Source organism: Giraffa tippelskirchi, chromosome 2, assembly GCF_054371585.1.
Source record: "Giraffa tippelskirchi isolate mGirTip1 chromosome 2, T2T-mGirTip1v1.2.pri, whole genome shotgun sequence".
NCBI classification, from domain to species: domain Eukaryota; kingdom Metazoa; phylum Chordata; class Mammalia; order Artiodactyla; family Giraffidae; genus Giraffa; species Giraffa tippelskirchi.
The window spans coordinates 159,078,894-159,095,689 of record NC_137276.1 but is presented as its reverse complement, the minus strand read 5'-3'; the positions used below and the strand labels follow the sequence as shown (position 1 = coordinate 159,095,689).

The 16,796-nt window shown below is 34.9% G+C and overlaps 1 protein-coding gene across 2 annotated transcripts in view; it reads right to left on the bottom strand.

The window, feature by feature from the left end:
• The window catches only part of OSTN (osteocrin), a 46,761-nt gene that overhangs the window by 6,632 nt on the left and 23,333 nt on the right, over positions 1–16,796 (bottom strand). For both annotated transcript variants that reach the window (XM_081537354.1, XM_081537365.1), the window contains exon 4: positions 3,114–3,210. In XM_081537354.1, coding sequence (XP_081393480.1) covers positions 3,126–3,210 — 85 coding nt within the window. In that variant the 3' untranslated portion in view covers positions 3,114–3,125. The remainder of the gene's footprint in view (positions 1–3,113; positions 3,211–16,796) is intronic.

Below are 16,796 nucleotides of genomic sequence, written 5' to 3'. Positions count from 1 at the left end.
TAGAGAAGCTACAATGCCTTACCACTCTGAATCTGAGTTGCTTAGAACTGAAACCTATTAAAAACTCAAAACTTTTGTCCAATGTATTAACAATTTGAGGAGGACATTGTGTAAAAAGCAGATTATCATCCTTTGTGTATCAGGAAGAGATGAACATTTATTCTGGAAACTAAGTAACACACAGCAGCTGTATCTAGACTTGACCTCAAACCAAGAAAAACTTCCATGTTAGTACCAGTTTCGTTATTAGTGTGAAGACTTACAGTGAAACCCAAAAGGTGAAAACCCACAAATAAAACTGCCCCCAAAGAGTGTATATCAGCTCCCACAGAAGTGAAACAAAGATATTCATAAAGTCTGAGACACTGTTCCTGTTTGTTTAAGAAATGGATAATCAGTGAAGTCAGCAATAACAATTTAGCACAAAGATCTTATGGGCCATGAAGAGAATGTTGGCTAACAAGTCCAGAGGCGGGGACCTGGAGCTTGCTTTGTCCAAAAGTGTATAAAATTTTGGGCAAATCAGTTTCCTCTCAAAGCCTGTGTTCTCATTCATTTACAAAAATTATTTAGGTTGAAGGAGACTTTATAGTCTTGAATCTCAAATGATTTCATTGCATGATTATGTGAAAATTATTTAATTATTCCTATTACCTATTAAATGATTCACATATTACATCTCCTGTTTAATTCAAGGGAATATTGTGACAATAAGAAATAAAACAGCAAAAATAATTTTGAAAAGTTAAATGGAAATTAAAAACATATTTTGATAGCCTTTATTATTCTTAAAATATAAAAACATGAAACTTTACATGAGGAAGTCAAAAAATGTCTGAGAAGTCTTGGTGATAGTGGCAGGAAGTAAAGAATAGAAACAATGGTTGAGCAGGTGAACCCACAATGATTGAAGAAAGGGAAAGAAAAAAATGTATGATATTAAATTCTTTTCTCAACATATTTTTATGATATTACTATCTTTAGCTTTTAATAATAAGGACAGTGATGGGTATCTTCCCTATCCAGGGATCGAATCTGGGTCTCCTGCATTGCAGGCAGATTCTTTACCAACTAGGGAGCCCCTTGATGCTCTATAAAATCTATTAAGTAAAGGACATAATATATTAATTTGGATTTCACATAACAATGATTCAGAAAACATTATATTAATTCAACTCCCTTTCCATAGTTTAGTAACTCTCTGGAGTTTTTATGGTCTAAAACATTTGTAAAATTTATAGGAAAAATGAACTTCTTATATGATTTTTTGTCATACATGTGTTTTGGTTAAATTCAGAAATATTAAAATGGGTGATAACCCAGAGTTGCAAAGGTGATGGGATATATGTGGAAACCAACTGAATTTAATTATTTTAATCTCAGTGTCATAATGTTCTCAATACATCAAGAAACTGCAGGGTTGTGGCCCTGATTTCTAGGAGTTACTTAACTTTTAATAGCAATTAGTTCCTACTCAAATATAATGTGGTGATTTTTTAACATCCCTGAAGAGTAACCATTCTTAGTATATCTCTAGAAATAAAAAATTTCAACCTGAGTTTTGAAGATGGTGCTGCTCAAAAGGCAGTGTCATTGGTTATTTTCAGTAAGTCCTCCTGTAGTTATGGACACTTAGTAACTTTGCCACTTCACTGACCAATGATTCCATAGAGGAAAAAATTATTTTAATTGCCATTCTGTGAATGAGATAGTTGAGGTAAAATACTGATTTTTCATTGTGGTTGAGAGTATTTGATGAGGAGGCAAAACACCATGACAAATTAAGAGGCTCAAACCTAATGTGATGCTTCTGGGCCTCTTCATCATTGGTCTGAGGATTATCTTGAGAAAAGCAAAAAGCAGAGTTTTCTCTCTGCAGTCTGAAATTGTCAAAACAGTTCTGAGCTGTCTTAATCTGTTTGGGAGAAAGGATGCACCCTCTCTATAAGCCTTATTGGGAGTGCCTAGATTGTGTGTCCAAAAAATATTTACTGTTTAAAACATATAATATGTGCAATTAAATACATTTAAAATATAAGCTAATGATTTAAGCTTTCTGAAACTGAATTCTACTTGTATCACTTACTAGCTGTGGGGCATTGTGAGTTAATTAATATAAGCTTTCCACTTATTTGTATAATAATAATTATTATTGAGTACTTAATTATGTCTGGTACAATTCTAGGTGCTTAATGTATACCAATTCATTTATCCTCAGGACAATGCAATGTGGTTGAAATTATTATTATCCTCATTTTATGAAGGAAGATTTCAGAATTTAAGCAAGTTGACACAGCTAATAGATAGATGACCCAGGATGTGACCCACAAAACTGGACCTGTCCACCTGGTGCTTTTACCCGTTATACTGTACTACTTTTCAAGATATTGGAATAGTAATAGAACTTACTTTATGGAACATGATGAGTAAATAAAACTAAGTATAGGGCTCAGCATAGAGTTAATTTTCAGAACTATAATATAAGCTCTTCTCACTTGCACATATTGTGTGTCTAATGCAATTTAGAATTAGTACAGGCATCTAGTTTAATCTTCACAACACCCTTAATGCTATTATCTAAATGTACAAGCTGCAGAGAAATAAGTTATCTTGATGGAAATGAGATAATGAATGACAGAACCAGGATTTGGATTACATGTCCTCATTTCATGCCTGATACTCTTTCTGTTATATCATTTTCTCTCCTGGTTTATGATGATAATTGGGTAGTTTAGTTATGAGCAACAAGATGGTGTATATCACCAGAATGTATCTTCTTAATAATAGAGGGATTACTACATGTTTATTTATATTTATGAAAATGATTTATTGCTAATTAGAGCTTTAATCTTTGTTTGCATATTAATATTCAATATGCAAGTGTGTGAGAATAAGTCTTCTTTTTAGGGCAAAGTAGATCTAGGCATTGTTTTTTAATGTCATTTAAATTATTTAACATCGATATACTAATCAAGTGCAGAAATGTTTGAAAAATTGAGTTTATAAGCCAAGAGATCCAAAGGGGGATTTATAAACCAAGATGGATCAATTAGCCCACTGCGAAATATTAATCAAAGCCTGCACATATTGTTATTTCTTCAAATTTTACTCACGATTGGAATCCATTAGCCTCTGGAATTTGAAAGTCGGTTTCTTCCAATCCGATCCACAGGGATACCAAATCGCCGCTTTGGATGATCTACTACTTTCCTGAAACAAACCAAAAATAACATATTTAAGCTAATGTCCAATTAGTTTTGCTCTTTTATTTCCCACAGATCTGGGGGCTTTCTTCTGGAGTAGGAATGACTAGTAATTCTTATTCATCAGCACCCAGTATGTGTCAGACACTATCTCTTACCTTTTGGACATCTGTTGAAGTAGGTATGCCCCCTTCCATTTTACATCTGCGGACAATGAGGCTTAGAGAAATTAAACAACTTATCCAAAATCAAATAGCCAGATGAAAAGCCAGATCTAACCAGCATACCAATCTGCTAAGTGTTTAGTTTGGGTAAGTCCCTTTCCCTTGTTCAGATTTTGGTGTGTTCCTCTACCAGTTGAGGGAGGTTGCACTAGGTCAGTGGTTTTCCCCAACCTCTTCCTTACAAAGGTTTTCCTGGGAAAGGATGGTGGTGGAAGAGGAACAGATGCTGAAGCCAAGACTGGATATGGAGTAAGTGTGCCCCTCAGGTCTTCACTCAGATTTTACCTAGAGAAGCTTTGTGTGTGATAGTCTATATTTGTTATATATGTTCAAATAGTGTTTGGTGAAAAAGAAAAAACTTTATTATTATAATAAAGTTAAAAAATTCTACAAGAGGCCTTACAGTTTCTGTGTTTATGAATTATCTCTTTAAAAAGACACTTTTTAATTTGATTTGTTATTGCCATTATTTAGTTCTATCAAGGCAAAATGCTAACAGGAAAGGTCTCAGAGCTGTGAATGCATAACTTTCACTGGCCCTGGATTTAAAAGAAGTTTTTATCTTCTTGAGAAAGATAGAAATAGGGAGAAACTAAGACAGCCATGTAAGTAAGTGACTTGTCTCACAGCTCAGGTGAATTGACTTAACAGATTTGTTTGGGTTTTTATTGACATAATATGTATACAGAAAATAGGATAAGTATTTTTTAAGTGAATAATATGAGATATATACAGATTATAAACACAGTTCAGTTGTTCAGTCGTGTCCAACTCTTTGGACTCCATGAATCGCAGCATGCTAGGCCTCCCTGTCCATCACCTACTCGTGGAGTTTACCCAAACTCATGTCCATTGCATCAGTGATGCCATCCATAAACACAGTTACTACCCAGATAAAGAACATTACCAGCAATCAAACATTTTTAAATAGGAAAAAGTCTTAAAGTTAATTCTTGCACCAAACGTAAGAATATCAACTCCAATTTTTGATCAGCGATGATACAACTTATCACATGAAAATCTCAATGAGGAAGATCTAATTGCCTCTCAAGACAACTTTGTCAATATTCAACAGCTTAAAGAGTTTCAAGATTTGTTTCAGAGAATTTTCAACAGTTTTTTTGGTTCTTTCTAATTACTTGCATTATATTGTCAGTATTAGACTACATAATTTAAACACTAAAACTATATCATCTATAAAGGCTTCCCAGGTGAAAAAGTGGCAGAGAATTCAAGTGCCAATATAAGAGATGCAAGAGACGTGGGTTCATTCCCTGGGTTGGGAAGATCCCCTGGAGGAGGAAATGGCAACCCACTCCAGTATTCTTGCCTGGAAAATTCCATGGACAGAGGAGACTGGCAGGCTGCAGTCGATGGTGTCTCAAAGAGTCGGACATGACTGAGCGACTGAACAAGACGATATACTACAGTTCTGACCTACGCAGTTGTAAGGTAATACATAAATTTGTGGGTTTTTAAACCTAGATGTTTGTGTTAATTTATTACTACAGCAATAAAAAACTGAATATGTTTGTTTGTATGATTTAGGGCTGATGTCTGAGTGTATTACAGCTAATACCTAAAAACATGAAACATGTGATTTTTATTCCTTGAGTCCTCAAATTCCTTTATGAACAACTCCCATTATAACTCCAGGGAAGGGGTAAAGTAGAAGCCATCCTGGGATAGAGAAGAATGCTCTGGGGAAGTCCCAGACAACAGAAGAGGAAGTGAGAAACCAGCACTTCCAGGTGTTTAAAGGACTGATGAGAAGAGAAAGGAAATGGCAGCTGGGAAAAGAGTAGTGGCCCACATGTGAACTGACCTCTGAAAGCTTCTGTGGAGTGGATAGTGTCATCAGAAATAATCCTTTTACTCTTTTAGAGAAGTGTGATGGTTTCGGGGCTTCCCAGATGGCTCAGTGGTAAAGAATCTGCCTGCCAATGCAGGAGATGCAAGAGGGGTGGGTTTGATCCCTGGGTGGGGAAGATCCCCTGGAGAAGGAAATGGCAACCCTCTCCAATATTCTTGCCTGGAGAATCCCATGGACAGAGGAGCCTGGTGAGCTAGTCTATGGGGCCGCAGAGAGTCAGGCACGAGTGATCACAGCATGGCACAGCGCAACAGCATGACGGTTTGGTTTCATGCCTTATTATAAATTAGAACAGAACATGTATGGGTCCATATTACCAATATATACTTTCCAAAGTGAAAGTAAAATAAATGAAAATAGCATTTTTTTCTTTCTGTACTACAGTTAATTTACTTTTCCTGCTGAAGTAGATAGGAGGGCACTACAGGCTTTCCTGGTGGCTCAGACGGTAGAGTCTGCCTGCAATGCAGGAGACCCAGGTTTGATCCCTAGGTCAAGAAGATTCCCTGGAGAAGGAAATGGCTACCCACTCCAGTATTCTTGCCTGGAAAATCGCATGGAAGTAGGACCCTGGTGAGCTACACCCCATTGTGTCGCAAAGAGACTCCATTGAGCGACTAAAACACATAATGGTGTGATAAAAAGAAAATAAACTCTTTCTCCTTCCATCTTCCCTCATTCCCTGTTCTTTCCTTCCCTTCTTTTCCCCAGATTTGATCTAAAAAGTATTAGAAATCAGGAGATATTGACTTGTATTCTATTTATTTCTTCTACTTACCAAAAAATGAGAATAGTTAAGTCAAATAATTTCTATATAGTTTTCTATCAATCCAGAAGTAAAACGGCACGCTAACACTTACCTTTATTTTTGCTGATATGAAATATATATAGCAATACTACACTCTTCAACACATACATTGACATGAATACAGAGTGTGTGAAACTTAAATGCTAACACAGAAAAATATTCTTAAGACCAAAAGGGAAAACCATACTTTCTAACTATCTAGTCCCTCTTGTGACAAAATAATGGAATGACATGGCTTATATATTCATTGAAAACAGTCCATCTTTTCCATTTTAAAATATTCTGAAAGTAGTTTAAGGGTACAGAATATAGAGCAAAGCAATATAATGAGGATGGATTATTTTAAACATAACTTTAAACTTCACACTAAAATATAGACAGCCTAAGTCATTTATATTCTTTGATAATTCAATTTCTAAAGATGTTCACCATTCTAAAACAACTGTTGGAAAGCTTGTATTTATACTTTTTGTTTGGAATCACACATATCAAAGAGTCTATAAATTTATCTACGTTCAGTTTTAAAAAATAAAACAAACATCCTTATTGGTAGCACCAAATTAAGAAACAAAATATTACCATTACTTAGAAGTCCTCAGTGTTCTTCCTCCCAAATTGATCCCCCCATAACTTAGTCACAGAGGTAATCTGAAGGATGAATTTTTGTCTAATAGTTCCCTTGATTTTCTTTATAATCTATATGTATTCTTCAAAAGTCTCTTGGTTAGTTCAGATGGTTCTACAATTTTATTTGAAAGAAATGATGTGTCAATTCTTCTTGATTTCTTTCAACAAATATGTGTTTCATGTTTTGAGATTTGTCCATGTTGACTTGTGTAGATGTAGTTCTTTTATGTTCACTGTTGTACAGTATTTCATTGTATGACTAATGAATATGCAACAGCTTATTAACACATTTTACTGATAGTAATTTGAGGTATTTCCCTTTTTGTTATTATTGTTACGTACTCTTCAGCTATTTTTTTTTTTCATTTACATGCATGTAATATACATTTGAGGATTTCTCTATAGTAAATTTTTAGTAGAATTGCTAGCTATTCTTATAGTTAATTTTATTACATAATACCATACTGTTTTTCAAAATGGTACTTATTTACACACCCGAGATCAGTGTATGACAATTTCTATTGTTTCAAATCTATGCCAACCCTTGCATCATGGACTTGTAATTTTGCCAGTCTATTGCATTGTCAACTTAGTGATCATTGCATTGTGACCTCACTGTGATCTTAGTTTGCTTTCCATGACTACTATTGAATGAATTTGCTCACCTTTTCCTTTGCTTATTGGCTACTTGAATTTCTTCTTTTGGAAGTACTTATTTGTCTGTTGCCGATTTTTCTTTTGGTTTTTTTTTTTTTTAAGTATTGATTTGTAAGAGAGTTTCTTATACTCTGAAATTAGACTTTGTCAGTTATAAGCATATATCCTTTCCCATTTGTGGTTAATTTTCTTTACTGAGTCTTTCATGAAAATCTTTAATATTGTTTTGAAACTTTTCAGTATTTTTACATTTGTTTGATTAAATCACCTCTAATGTTAGGTAATATTTTCCTACGTTGTTCTGAATATTTTTTCAGTTCTGTCCTTCACATTTACCTATTTAATCCTTTTGAAATTACTTTTTATTTATGCAGTGACATGGTCACGTTCCTTCTCTTTTTTCCTATATTCACACCTAATTATTTATATATTCTAAATTCAGTTTGTCAAGTTTCATGGGAAATCCTCTTGCAGTTTTACCTGTAATTGTGTTGAATCAAAGGTATAAATCAATTTGGAGAAAATTGAAATCTTTACAATATTGACTCTTACTATCCAAGATCAGCTGTTTAGATTGTCTTCAATGCCTGCTCATGTATTTCTATAATTTTATCCATAAAAATAATTTATTAGATTTGTTGTTGTTTATCATTTAAGAATATGTTGTAGGTTTTTTAATAGTTGGTCCTTCCTTGGTTAAAAAAGATTTCCTTCTGTTATTAGTCCACTGGTGATTTAGATCATAAATAGATGTTTAACTTTATTGAGTGTTATTTCTGGATCTATTAGATGGTATGACTTTGTTTCTTCAATTTGTTAATTCTATTAGTTGGCTTTCTAAAGCAAATCAAACTTTTATTTATTTATTTTTTAAATACACTCAACATGATAAGTGGGTTATCTTTTGATACATTAGTAGAATTGTTTTGCTGACTTTTTTGTGTAGAATTTATATCTGTAATTATTGATGAAGTTATTCTGTAATTTTCTTTTCTTACTCTTTTCACACATGATTTTAGTGTCCAAATAATGCTATTCTCATGAAATGAATTGAAAAGTATACCTTCTTTCTTAGGTATTATTTTGTTATTTATTTAATTTTTTCATGCTTTGAGACTATGTTCTGTGTGATAACCAAGCCTTTAAAAATGTTAATGCTTATTTTGTGAACAGACACTTACTTAATTTTAACAGTTGTTTCACGTGAACTTAATCATTTTTTCTCACCAATTGTAGGATACACAACAACTTGTATTGATTCTGCTTATAGTTTTGAGTTTCAAGGAAAGAAACTTAGGAATTAAGTTTAGTGTGGAGAGTGTTCTCTCAAAACAATGATTTGCCACTACATCTTAAAGGGACAATAAAATACCTGGACTCTTTCAAGAAGGTCATATAGCTCCACCAACATTGAGTAACAGCAAAAAGGGAAAATACAGTAATGGCTAACAGAGGATGCTCATGTAAATAGTTCAGTAATTGGGACTTTCCTGGCAGTCCAGTAGTTAAGACTCAGAGCTTCCACTTAGTTCCCTGGTGGGGGAACTAAGACCGTGCATACTGTGTGGTGTGACCAAATAAATAAATAAATAGTTCAATAATTTAGATTAGTAAAACGCAGAATTAAATATGTATAAAGTTTAGGTGCATATAGTAGCCACGCTCCAACATAAATTTCCATAATTCTACTATATCGCCGTCTCCTTTCACATTGAACAAGACTGACCTCTGTCACCAATACATATTGCGGAAATGACTTCTAGAGCTAAGTAATGAAAGGTGCCGCAGCTTCTGGCTTGCTTTGCTGGATCATTCACTCTAGGGGAAATCACTTGCCATTTTCTAAGGCCATCCTACAGTCCTTTAGAGAGGTTTACATGACAAGGAACTAAGGCTTCCTGCCAAGAGCTAGCAAGGGCCTGAGACTTCCTGCCATTAGCCTTGTGAGTGGGCCATTTTGGAAATTGCTATCCCCAGGCCCCATGCAGCCTTCAGATTACTGCTATCCTGGCCAGCTTCTTCACTGTAACCTTGGAACAGACCTTGAGCCAGAATCACTCAGGCAAACTTTTCCTAGATTTGTGACGCACAAAAACCGAGTGAGAACATGCATGTGTATTATTGTCTTGCTGCTGCTGCTCAGTCACTGAGTCATGTCCAACTCTTTTTGACCCCATGGACTGTAGCCACCAGGCTCCTCTGGCCATGGGATTCCCTAGGCAAGCATACTGGAGTGGGTTGCCATTTCCTTATTGTCTTAAGCTGCTGTATTTGGGTAACTTGCTTGAATAGCAATAGATACCTAATACAGTAAGACTCAAAGGGCTGTGGGATTCCACAAGAAAAGAGATCATAGCCAAATTTGAGGGTTCCAAGAGGAACTTATGGAACATATGAAAACAATAAAACAAACGGTGACCCCCGAGTCCTGCAATCTTGTTTATCACAATTTAAAATTATAGAATTAATAAATGACATAGGAAGTTAGATGTAAACATAAGAGCTTAGAAAAACTAATATATGAGACAGACTAATATGAAGGAGACTCAGCAAGGACCTGTAAAAAATGAGAATGAATGAAAGGTTAACTTTTAAATGGATTTTTAAATTTAAAAGAGACAACTGGGCTTTCAAATTCAAATTCCAGAATGTTCTGATGAAAGACCACACAAGTCTGAGTGATGATGTAACTTTTTTAGGGACCAATACATAATGCCCCCCCTTTTTTTTCTGAGTCCATCTTTAGACACAAAATAGAAATAAGATATGAATGATCAATGCATAGAAATCAAAACGTCATTTTATTTAAGCTGAATGTAGAATAAGACTTCAATTTGCATTTAAATGACTTTCCTACATTTCCTCTGAGGATTAGAGAGATTTATACAATTAGTCTTAATTATCAAACAAAAACAAGAAGAAATGGGATGAGTTGAACATGCTCAACTCTTCCTCCCAAATTAACCTATCTGGTGCATGATTACTTCTCCTTTGGGAAAGAATGAATAAAGGATTAATGCTTTGGGTCAGTATTTTTCTAACTGGAGTTCCTCTACTTGGAAACATGAGGCTGGAAAATATGACTTAACAAATGGAATATGTTTGGAATGATGAAACTGCTACTTCATTAGTACACAGTTGACTTATGACTTTTGGAGTTCTACCTCAAAAGTGGTAATTCAATCTTAAGTAGATTCTATTAAATTTTTGATGATGGTGCTGACTAGGTATAATGTCAGCTTCTGAGATATTATCTCCCAAACGGGCCATATTAACAGGCATTCAGAAACAAACCAGAAGCTCTGGAATTAAATAGCGAGATTTAAAGGGTTCCAAATCAGACATGCCTGATCTGGAGGCTACTGTAGATCTGTAGGACTAGACGGAAAGGATTTTCATTTACTTGGCTCATGAGCCTCTTGGAGGGTCTAATGACACTTGAAATTTCTATCCAGCAAATGAATTTACACAAAAATGTCTTCTATAATTTTCTTTTGTGGGGAGTGGATAATGTACATTTCAAAACCCATTATGGAATTAAGTATTATCCCTTTGGGGGAAAGTTTTAAACCTTCATGCATGAGTTAGGTTAGAAGTAACAGGTAAAGGAACTGTTTCTTTTCATGGACCTGAGTTGGGGTGTAAGAAGCAAGCAATAAAGGAGAATTATTGGGGAAAATGGCCCAAGATCAATGCTCAAGGGCATTTCCTATAGAACAGACAGACTTTTGAATGTGAGGAAAGAAACATGAAAATAGGGCACCACATTCTGAGTTCTTTCTCTGTGTTCTTCACCATGAAATGGAGCCCATTTTGAACTATCTGCTTTAGACACTAACAATTAAAAGCTGGAAAGAAGTAAAAAAATCATGGAGTAACTGGATTGGCCTTAGTCTGTGGCATTGTTTTACAATGAATTAAAAATGTGAAATTTTAGGATTTTTCACCTTTAACCTTTGGCATGGTCAAGAAGGGCAATTGTGTCTGACAAATTGAAGTTGGAATTGCTATTCTCAATTTAGTTTAAACTTTATATCTGGCTTAGGATAGAAGCATATATATCATTGGTACAGTTTTTCCAAAATGATTGATTTAATGTAGTCATTCTAAGTGAATCTCATTTTTTCTGGCCTTGGACAAGTGCCTTATTCACAGATAATTTAATTTCTTTATCATAAGCGGCTTATTTTTCTAGAAAGCCAGTGGACTTGAGGTTCAAGAACCTGATGTTCTAGCTAGATTATAGCCAGGAAGTCATTTTATATCTGTGAAAATATACCAATAAAAAGGGGATAATATTTTCTTAGGGTGTTAGGAATTTTAAAAACCCAGTGTATTGGAATGTTAAAATGGGATTCTTTCTGTCACAGTTTTGGCTGTGGCCCAGAAAAGCTGAGGGGGAAAAAAAGCATGGTATTTCCTCTTGCATTCCAAAGTAGGGTGCTAGAGTTATGCAGTATTTGTGAAGAAGGTTGCTATAAACTATTTTTCCAAACTTAAACAAAAAAAGATTGATACTGAATAGATAAGGAGAATTTCTCTGGAGCAAATTATTGGAGAACAGGGACATTTCCCTCCTTTTTCATATGGGGAAAGGGCTTCAAGAAAATCTTGCTTCTCTGTCAGTCTCTATGCTTTGGCAGAGGAGCCTGGGGGGCTGCAGTTCATGGGTACGCAAAAGAGTTAGACAAGACTGAGCAACTAAACAACAACAAATACCCTTTAAAGCAAGGTGGACCTCATAGAACAGACTATGAAATCTAAAGGGCAGGAAGCTGTGAGAATTGGCTCAATTCCAGAGTGAAGAGATGGTTACATAAGCAACAGCTTTACTTTCAGTGACCAGAGTCAAGGATGTGGGTTTTCTGTGGAACAGATGTAGAGCAAGCATGTGGGTAGAATTGGCCTAGGTTAATTATAAAAGGAAACTTCCCCTGCTTTTGGCCAGGGGTTATGGTTGATGCGGCCTCAGCAGGACGCTGGTGGTGGTGGTATCAAATGAAGCATTGCTGGAGGCAGGGGTATTTATGTCAGTGTTCACAATGGTTATGCAGTGACTCCACAAAAACAGCCCATGGTGAGGAGTCAGCTTTGAGCATCTACTGAGGGCAGAGAACATCAAGTCATGATAGTATCAATAAAGTAAAACTTTTCTTTGCTTCTTTGCACCAGAGTGGTAGGGGAAGGGGTGAGGGTAAACTGACACAAACCCTTTCCCACTGCAGCATTCCAGCTTGAAAAGGAGAAACATTTTTAATGCTTATAGTTTGGTCTAAGACTGTTGCTGAAGCTGCAATACTTTGTCCACCTGATGTGAAGAGCCAACTCATTGGAAAAGACCCTGATACTGTGAAAGACTGAGGGCAACAGGAGAAGGGGGTGACAGAGGATGAGATGGTTGGATGGCATCACCGACTTGATGGACATGAGTTTGAGCAAACTCAGGGAGATAGTGAAGGACAGGGAAGCCTGTCTTGCTGCAGTTCATGGGGTCACAAGGAGTCAGACAGGACTTAGTGACTGAACAACAGCTAAGACATATGAATAGTTATTTTAATTACTGAAATAAGATTGTTTTTCTAATAAAAGTAATCAGACAAATTTTTGTTATTTCAATGTGACCCACAGAGTCATATTGCCTTCTTTTGTTTTTACCCAAAAGATAGAGAATAACAACTCCTATTGAATGTGTTTGAATGCATGTGGGTGAGGGATAAAGTTGCTTTTCTATTTATATTCTATAAAGTCCTTCTCTTTCAATTAAGTGATTAGAGTAACAATGTTAAAAACAAAGTGTTTATTGACCTGAATCTATAGAATGTATGTAACTGTGCTGTGTAACTTCTATCCATTCTCCAGATACACTCTCTGCCTTTTCAGTCCAGGAAATTAACCTTTCTGCATCCCACAAACATTCCTGTACTCCCTGGCTTTGGTTTGGGGCAGGCAATGGACAACCTTGGTAGAAGAGACTGGAAGGAGAGAGGAAGTGAAATCAGGATAATTTTCCACTTGCTCCCTCCTTGCAAGATCACTTCCTCTTAACTGGAGGTCACAATTTCTCCCGAGGAATCTGACTCTTCAAAGACCAGATTCCTGGGCTATTGTGCCATACATTATGATTTGCCTCTCCCAGAATTTCATAGTCTTGCTGTGTCTAAACCCTTCTCAAATTTTCCTGTTTCAAATGTCCTGTCTGTTTCCTGTGGAAACGCTGACTGACACCATGATATTACTTCCATTCCTGACCTCAAAGTATTAATGGGAGAATTAGAACAATTGTGAAAACTGTAAAAATACAGTTGTGAAAATATTTACCCTAATTAAATTCAAATATAAAGTATTATTATTGTTAATATTTTACAAGGCATTTTCAGTGTTGTGTGAAGAAGAGAGAGAAACCACTTTTTAGAAAAATTCCAATATCTTCTAATGTTAAAGGTCATTCAAATAGTAGATATTATTTTGCTAGGAAAGTGGTCAAAGCTACTTCCTTTTATTTTTCATAAACTGAATGGCCCTTTCAGGCTTTAAACAAGTGAACTGAATGGAGAAAATATTTTGGATTTCAAAGCATAGTTGAGATAACCCTGCTCTGAGAATTAAAGGTCTCAACACATTCAATTGCACATTGAATGTGCACATTCAATTGAAAATGAAGCTAGTGACATAATCAGGTGGAATAAATATTAAATATAATATAAAGTAGGAGACTATAGATGGTTCTTTGCTTCATTTTTATTATGATCTGACATAGACTTTGTCCTGTTTTTTTATGCTTGTTTTCTTTTTTATTTTTCTCTAGCTGTTCATTCATTCTTCCATTTCTATCTCTTATGGACCTTTCCAAAAGCAGATTTAAAAATTTTTCTTTTCTGAATATTTTATAGTAACTGAAAATAAAATAATGCATTTCATATGCTTGAGACAGAGCTTTAAAATATGGGGTCATGTACCAATATAATTCAAGGATTCATCAATATGGATGGGAAATGTTACACATTTAGTCTCATTACTCTCTAATTGAAATATAGCATTGTTTCAGTTATAAATGTACAGAACAAATAGCAATAATATTAGTAGTAAGTAGATCTTTGTCACAGTAGAAATCACAGATACATTCGGATCACATTTTTGTCATTACAGATACTTCGGAAGTGCTGTGATACTCAACACTACTTGAAATTATTGCTTTTTAGACGTGTCTTTCAGATCTTATTTTATACATTAATAGATTAGTATATATGTTGTCATTATAAATTCATTGTTAAGTTTTTTGATAATTCTGTTGCTATATAGTTTATTGATAACCTTTCAACTCTTGAAGTTTGTCTATTTAAAAACAGTATTCTGAGAAAAGGTCCATAGTGGCCTTTGACACAAAAAGTATTTATGAATTCCTAGGTTAAGTGATGGGTGAAATCTTTGGGCTACAGCACTAAAAATGGAGTTCAGACCTATAACCTTCTATTGGTGAGTATGAGAAGACAGACAATGAAAAATTATTGAAGAAACCACTCATAATTTCTTTAAACAGTGATTTTCTTCTACTTATCACCACTAAATTCTAACTAGATTAAATTGTATGTTATAATTTCTCATTCTAGTCTCCATATCTTTGTGGTATATTCTGAGTCATTTTCTTAGCATTATCATATGATGAATGTAATTACTCTTTTGCCAGGTCCAATCTGTGGTTTATCTTATTGTTTAATTTTGTTTCTTTACTTTGTTATGAAATATTTCAAATACAGTCCAAAATAGAATAGTATAATGGACTCCTATGTAGGTATCATTCTAAGTCAACAGTTACTGACTATGGTAAGTCTTGTTTCATTTATTCCATTCCTACTCCTGTATTATTTTGAAGCAAATTCCAGAAAAATACTTTCAGCTGAATATTTAAATGACAGTAAATCTAATTTTAAAGTAGCCCCAGTACAATTTTCTTACTTAAAAGTAAACAATAATTAAAATCAAGTAGCCATAGTCCATATTCATAATTCTCTTACACTCGTTAATTTTAAAACAAATCACTGTTTGAATTAGGACCCCGACACCTCAGATTGTGACTGGGTAATAAGTCCCTTGTTGTTGAGTCTCTAAGTCATGTCCAACTCTTTTGCAACCCATGGACTGTAGCTCTCCAGGCTCCTCTGTCCATAGGATTTCCCAGGCAAGAATACTGGAGTGGGTTACCATTTCCTTCTCCAGGGGACCTTCCAGACCCAGGGATTGAACCCATGGGTTCTGTCATGTCTCTTGCATTGCAGGTGGATTTTTTTTACCACTGAGCCACCAGGGAAGCACAGTACATCCCTTAAGTCTTCTTTAATCTTTTCAATCCATAGTCCCCCTATCTCTTGTTTTTCTTCAAATCTTTGTAATGTATTTATGGAAGAAACTATGTTATTTATTCTTATTTTCTACAGTCTGATTTTCTGTTTGCTTCCTTCTAGTATTGTTTTCAAACTTTTTTTTTTTTGATGTGGATCATATTTAAAGTCTTTATTGAATTTGTTACAACATTGCTTCTGTTTTGTATTTATGATTTTTGGCTGCAGGGCAGGTGGAGTCTTATCTCCCAGACCAGGGATAGAACCAGCACATTCTGCATTGCAAAGCGTATTATTAACTACTGGACTGCCAGGGAAGTCCCAGATTCTCTGTATTGTTTCTGGTCATTTCTCTGTCTTCTCATATTTCCTGAAAATTGACAGGTGGAACTCGAGGCCAGAATTTTCTTTTGCAATTTTGTTATATAAGTAGTACTGAGTTAGTCCAACATAGGGCATATAATGACTTGCTATTTTTTCTCTTGTGATGCTAGCAGAAAATTGACAATCATTGTCTAGAGCCATCATTTCATTAGGTTTTGCAAAATGAAGACATTCTAATACTATCATTCCTCCTTCACTTATTAGCTGGAATAATTATATAAAGAATTTTGGCTTCATCTACTATGTGTATTGTTTCTTCATTGCTTTAGCTGTACAAATTTTATAAAGAGAAAATTCCACCTTTTCTTCTTTGTGTTTACAAGCAACTATTTGTTGTAATATCCTTTAATGCTCAGTTAATAGCCATGAAGCAATCAAAAACTTACTCTAAATTTTATATGCTCTCACTACTGTTCCTAAATTGCTTGATATTTTGCTATATCTATATTGTCAGACTGCATAACTATAATACATGACACTCTTTTTTTTGCAACCATCACTACACGCTAATTCTAAAGTTATGCTTGCACCAGTTCTTATGGGGGTAACTCTAGAGTCATTTTGACTGAACAAATTCATCACTAGCTTTCTCAGGAAGTACTACTCATGAGAACAATATTCCCTAATCTTTTAAACAGTTGTAATAGTTTATTTTTAGCCTTCAAATGTGAAATGCTGTTTAAA